The sequence below is a fragment of the Brassica napus genome, chromosome C9, assembly GCF_020379485.1.
Source record: "Brassica napus cultivar Da-Ae chromosome C9, Da-Ae, whole genome shotgun sequence".
Taxonomy (NCBI): Eukaryota; Viridiplantae; Streptophyta; class Magnoliopsida; order Brassicales; family Brassicaceae; genus Brassica; species Brassica napus.
Window position 1 is genome coordinate 19,487,148 of NC_063452.1, and position 6,407 is coordinate 19,493,554.

General features: G+C 39.7%; 1 protein-coding gene across 3 annotated transcripts; it reads left to right on the forward strand.

Annotated features, from left to right (window-relative positions):
- Positions 1-3,773: 3,773 nt before the first annotated feature.
- On the forward strand, positions 3,774-5,817 carry BNACNNG41910D. Of its 3 annotated transcripts, XR_007328377.1 has the most exons (9): positions 3,842-3,937; positions 4,118-4,212; positions 4,283-4,352; positions 4,421-4,677; positions 4,758-4,874; positions 4,951-4,999; positions 5,071-5,346; positions 5,445-5,484; positions 5,558-5,817. XR_007328377.1 is itself a non-coding variant. In XM_048767524.1 (8 exons), the coding sequence occupies exons 2-7, from the start codon at positions 4,120-4,122 to the stop codon at positions 5,331-5,333; spliced, it is 849 nt and encodes a 282-aa protein (XP_048623481.1). In that variant the 5' UTR covers positions 3,774-3,966; positions 4,118-4,119; the 3' UTR covers positions 5,334-5,346; positions 5,558-5,817. The 3 variants fall into 3 exon arrangements, 1 of the variants encoding a protein (XP_048623481.1); XR_007328376.1 differs by having other exon boundaries at positions 3,774-3,966; positions 5,071-5,484; XM_048767524.1 differs by lacking the exon at positions 5,445-5,484 and having other exon boundaries at positions 3,774-3,966.
- The last annotated feature ends 590 nt before the right edge of the window (positions 5,818-6,407 follow it).

The following is a 6,407-nucleotide window of genomic DNA, read 5'->3' on the forward strand; positions in this document are numbered from 1 at the left end:
AGCAGTTCTTGAAGTAGAGAAGAACTTCTCCAAGAATGCTCTCTTGCAATCATCCCAAGTGGTGATAGAGTCGCTGGGTAGAGACTTCTCCCACTGACGTGCTTTATCCCCCAAAGAGAAAGGGAATAGCTTGAGCTTTAAGGCGTCTTCGGACACACCATTGGTTTTTGACAACCCACAGTAGCTGTCGAACCTGTCCAAGTGATCAAATGGATCCTCTAGAGCCAAGCCATGATACTTGTTGTTCTCGATCACGTTGAGGAGCCCTGATTTGATCTCAAAGTTGTTGGCTGCCACAGCGGGTGCTCGGATTCCCAATCTATGACCATGAATGTTGGGGCGATCGTAAGTGCCAATGGGGCGAGCTGCTCGATGTTGGTTAGCTGGAGCATTGTTATTAGCGCCATTGACGCCTGCATCATGCTGATGAACGTCTCCCATATCAGTGTTCAGTCTTTGCAGTTGAGCCTGTTGCTCTTCTTCTCTTTTCTTTCTAGCACACTCTCTCTCTAAAGCTCTGATGTCTGCAGCTCGTGGAACTAGGTTTGATGGACCGTTGCCCCGCAAGTTCATACACCTGTAGAATAAGAGGAGGTGAAAAAGAGTCAGTAACAAAAGAAAATAAAAATGACTTAGTCTCAAGCAATTGACTAAATCTCAATGTTTAAATCTACTCAGAATTTGGCAACGGCGCCAATTTGATGTTAGGAGTTTTCAAGGCTCCTAAGACAAATGTTGTAGTATAAATGATTGTCGAACCAGTTCTGAGAGATGTGAAAGCACCGAGAATGCAAGTAATCACTTAATCTAAGTGCAACCAATGGTTTTTAAAAGGGTTTTTAAACTATAACTAAACTAAAAGGGATAACTAAATGATACTCTCTTAACTATGGGAAAAGAGAACTCATGGATATAGGGATTAGACATCGGGTGATCAAGTTTCGAACTAAGGATGGCAAACGATCAATCAAACTATCAACCTTAGGCTTAGACACAATCCTAAACAAACTCTATGTCTAGATGAATGTTCATTTACTAACACAATCCAAGCATCAAATGTCTTTGGTTGAACGATATGAAAGTAATCATAACTAGCAAGTCCAATGGCTATCTTAGCACCTCTAACAACAAATGTCTTTGGCAAAGTATGCTAAAAGCTAGGAAGAGTTGTCTCGGGCATTTCCTCGAACACCTTTCGGGTGAGAAATGCCTAAGAATCAACAACTGAGTGGCCAACTCAGAAGATGCTTTAGGTTCTCTCTGCTAGCAAGGAAATATGAATGATCTACACTAAAACATCCTAGCTCTAACCTAATCACCCTTAATCTCCCTAACCCATGAATTCAAAGGGGGATTACTCACTAATCTCCATGATTCCTCTTAAACTCATGCTGGATTTCAGATTAATCATGTAGAGAAACACAAAGAAAATAAATATAAGAACACAGAATTTCAATAACAAAACTGATCAATTGATTCAAGAGATGACTTTCCAAGAGTTTTTGGTGGTTTTTCTTAAGAACAAAGATGATCTGCCTCCTGGTGGCTTACAGAGTATTAAAACATAGGTTTAGAAAATAAAAACGTGCATCATGAAATGACCAAAAGGCCCTTGAGAAATCATAAGTTCGAGCGGAAATAAGACGCGGAGCGACCTCCGCTCGTCGCTCCGAGTAGTCGCTCCATACTTCGGGAGCGACCTCGCTGTGTCGCTGCGAGAGGTCGCTCCGGACTCGTTCTCGCGTTCCCGAGTGATGAAAAAGCGAGCGACCTCCGCTCGTCGCTCCGAGTAGTCGCTCCATGCTTCGGGAGCGACCTCGCTGTGTCGCTGCGAGAGGTCGCTCCGGACATGAAAACGCGAGCGACCTCCGCTCGTCGCTCCGAGTAGTCGCTCCATGCTTCGGGAGCGACCTCGCTGTGTCGCTGCGAGAGGTCGCTCCGGACTCGTTCTCGCATCTCCGGGTGACCAAAACGCGAGCGACTCTTCCTTGTCGCTCTGGTAAGGTCGCTCTGATGGGGAGATCAGAGCGACTTGACGGTGTCGCTCCGGACTGGTCGCTCCGGTAAGGTGCTCGCCCAATGATCACTTTGAACACTTCTTTTGGACTCCAATTGCACCCAAATGTCTCCAAGAACTCCATGTGGTACTCCAATACCTGATAAGGACTCATGTATGCAAAATGCAACCTAAACATGGCTAAATCCTAATCTATATGATCAAAATGCACATGGGTGAATGGATAAAACATTAGAAATATGCAAGATATCAAACATTTAACAAAAGAAAGATATGTGAATGATCCTATATGCCCATGTGTTTTCATCAAGAAAACAACATCCGAATTTGTGATAATCGCGGTATATGTTGATGATCTAAATATTATTGGAACTCAGAAGGAAATACAAAAGGCATCAGAATATCTAAAAGGAGAATTTAAGATGAAAGATCTCGGAAAGACACAGTATTGTCTTGGCCTTCAAATAGAACATTTTCAAAATGGTATATTTGTACATCAATCTACATACACCAAAAGAGTGTTGAAACACTTTAATATGGATAAATCTAATCCCCTTAGTACTCCGATGGTCGTCAGATCACTTAACATTGAAAGTGATCCATTTCGACCACCTGAGGAAAAAGAAGAGATACTTGGTCCGGAAGTATCATATCTAAGTGCAATTGGAGCGTTGATGTACCTTGCAAATTGTACACGGCCTGATATATCATTCGCTGTTAATCTTCTAGCAAGATTTAGCTCATCTCCAACACGAAGACATTGGAATGGAATTAAACATGTCTTTCGTTACCTACAAGGGACTATTGATTTAGGCTTATTTTACCCTAAAGATTCAAATGGTCAAATGGTTGGTTTTGCAGATGCAGGATATCTTTCAGATCCACACAAAGCCCGATTGCAAACAGGATATGTTTTTATGATCGGAGGCACTGCTATATCTTGGCGTTCTCAGAAACAAACGCTTGTGGCTACCTCTTCAAATCATGCTGAGATCATCGCACTCCATGAAGCAAGTAAATAATGTGTATGGCTAAGATCAATAAGCCAACACATTTGTTCAAGTAATGGGATTGACAAAAGTACGGGGCCAACTATTCTATATGGAGACAATGCAGCATGTGTTGCTCAAACGAAGGAAGGATATATCAAAACCGATAAAACAAAGCATATTCATCCAAAGTTCTTCTCATACACTCAAGAGCTCGAGAAGAAGAAAGAGATTGAAGTAAGATATGTCCGATCATGCGACAATGCAGCCGACCTCTTCACAAAAGCACTTCCTACTTCGGTATTCAAAAAACATGTCCATAACATTGGAATGCGTCATCAGAAGGATCTATGACTGCTCAATCGAGGGGGAGCTTACGTAGTTGTAATCTTTTTACTTAATTATGGTTTTTCCCATTGGGTTTTCTTAGAAAGGTTTTTAACGAGGCAACAAAGACGTTAAGCGAGAGCGGAGAGTGAAACCGGTCCCCAAGGGGGAGTGTTACGAAACTTAATTTCAAACAAAGAGGCGCACACATATGTTGAAATAATAAAAGATGTGGGTCCTACTGCCACTATTTGCACAGTGATTTTTCTTTTATAAATATGAAGTTTTTCGATCATTTGTAAGATACCGTTACATCTTCTTCTTCTTCCTTATAACAAATTCTCTACCTTATATTAGCGTTATTTGCTTCCTACACGTATTAAATTCTACTCTTATTTAAATTTTTCGATTATATAAATTATAAGTTATTTTATAACAAATATTATTTTTTGTTGAGGGGGTATTACAGCGTTTTATCACCCGTCACCCGGATACTCCCCCCCTTTGACTCCGACGGTGAGGTCTCTCAAAGTTTGGGAGAAAAAGAGAGAGAGAAAGAGAGAGTAGCAGTCAATTAGGGTTTATTCCAAACGATAAATCGGAGGTTCGTGCAAGTCCCAGAGGGATGCAACGGTGACTTCTTTTCTAATCGCTATACTTCATTTATACAGTGCGGATCTGATTTCGTCACTCGAATCTTAGTGGCTGCAAGTTTCGAGTTTCGAGGCTCCTCCTTTGTATTTCGTGTATGTTAATATTGGACCTTCGTTAACAATTTGAGCAGAAATGTCTCAAATCGATCTACCGTTTGAAGTCGGTGACACCATCGAAGCAAGATCTTTCGAATTGGGGTTTCGTGGAGCATGGTTCCGATGCAAGGTACTCCTCATTTTCTTATCCGTATCCGTGTCGAAAGAAGACTCATCATTATGTTCTTTTCTTTTATCAGATTACAAAGATATTCAACAAAGGGAGAGCATTATTCTACGATTTGGAGTATCTTGATTTCACAGAAGAAGGTTGGTTTTGCAAACCTCTGGGTTTTCATGTTTTTTTAGATGCTTAAAACATTTTGAAAATGCCTCAGGAATACACACAACAAAAGTATATCAAAAACGCCAAGGCGAGAGCGAGAATATCCTAATGGTTCGACCCATACGCCCCCGTCAGTCTCATGAAAATGAGGAAGGTTGTGGTGGAGAAGAAGAAGAAGAAGAAGAAGAAGAAGAAGTTGTTGTTGTTCGTGGTCTTTGGAAGGTGGGTGACTTGGTGGACTGGTGGAAAGACGATTGCTATTGGTCTGGAACGGTTCTAGAAGTGAATGAAGAAGATGAAACGGCTAAGGTATGTGAAAGTTTTGAACTTTGTTGCAAAATGTGCTTTTAGAGGCTGTTTGAGATCTAGATTTTTGCATCTTTTTGTAGATTGAATTGGTGCCTGAACCGTATGGCGAAGGAAAAAGCTACGATGCTATGTTTAAGGATTTGGTTCCTTCATTGGAATGGTCACTTGAAGATGGATGGATTGTGCCTTTCTCTAAGGTTACTAAAGTATCCCTTACGGAGTGTTGACTATGTTGTTCCTCGTGTTGTTTCTGAAATCAATCTTTCTTTATAGGATGGTGAAAAGAGGCAGTGTGCTAAGCTAATGAAACTTCCTAATGAAGGTTCGATTCAACGAGATCTTTTCCCAAATGTTTGAGGTGTTAATTCATTCCTAGATGGTTTTTGGATATAGGAGCTGAAGAAACTAGAGAAGAAGAAAAGCAGAGACCCACAAAGAAGTTAGCAGTTGAAGAAGAAGAAAAGCTGAGACCCACAAAGAAGTTAGTAGGAGACCAAGATCTTGCGTTGAATATCATGGAATCAGAGTCTATAGAAGCTGCTGTGATGGACTTGGAGGAGCAAATTGTTCGAATAGAATGGATAAAAGGAATGTTATTGCTAAATTCAGATAATTCAACCTGGATATATGAGGATTATCCTCCTCCATCTTCCTAAAAATATGTGACAGGTTATAATCATCTCTCTTTCTTCTTTTCTTTGAACCTAACCTAAACGTCTCTCGAGTTGCCTTTTAGCCTTCTCAAGTTGTTGTTTCATTTTGTTCAGGCTTTGAATTGGTTCTCTTCTGTATCACAATTTTTTATAGGTAAGATGGATTTTTACTTTTGCCATGATCACCATTTCTGATGGATTCTAAGAAAAGGTTTTTTTTTTGGCAGTCCTTAGGTGGAGGAGTAGAGTAGAAGATGTAAATGAGGGTAAGACCTAAGATGGATCATATTTGACACGTTTTGAGATAATTGAAAACGGAACATGACTCTGTTTCTTAGACGTCTTTCTTTTAGGTATTTTGGTTTCCTTTGTTTTTTTTTTTGTTTGTTGATATACTTTGCAACAATTTCCTCTGTATTTAACCTCGAACCTACTTTTTGTAGTCTGGGAATTGAACTAAAGAGAAAGTTAAGGATTAGTAATTTCATTCTCTAAGGGATGTTTTAGGTAAACAAGATATTGTTCCTTTCCTTCGAACTATCTCATAATCGTTGGTTTCAAAAAGAATGCCGCCTACGACTTTTGACCGGAACAGAATACGATCCGATCCGAAATGGACCGGTTCGACTTAGTTTTGGTATTTATGATTTTAACCAATGGATATTAATATATATATATCCACATTCGGTTTTTATCCGGAATCAATCGGATACCCATTAAATCGAAAAACATAGAGAATTGTATTTCTTGCGAGTCAAAGCCAAGTTGAAAAGGCAAAGTTACATGGGCAAGAGCACTAGTCTATGTCAACTTTGTTATAATTACCCACATAATATACCATAAGATTTTTATTTATTTTCCTTTTTAGAAAAACAAAAATAAATTAATAAAATATAATATAATATTTTGGATTTAAAATTGTATATCCGAACTGCCCCAAAACTGAGCTAGTCGGTACTGAAATTCTACGAAATATTATTTGGATACAGTTTTCTTATATACCTGAAACAAAACGAATCCTACCCGAAATCAACCCAAATATCAGTAAGTCCCAGTCCCATACCGTATGTTCTTCTT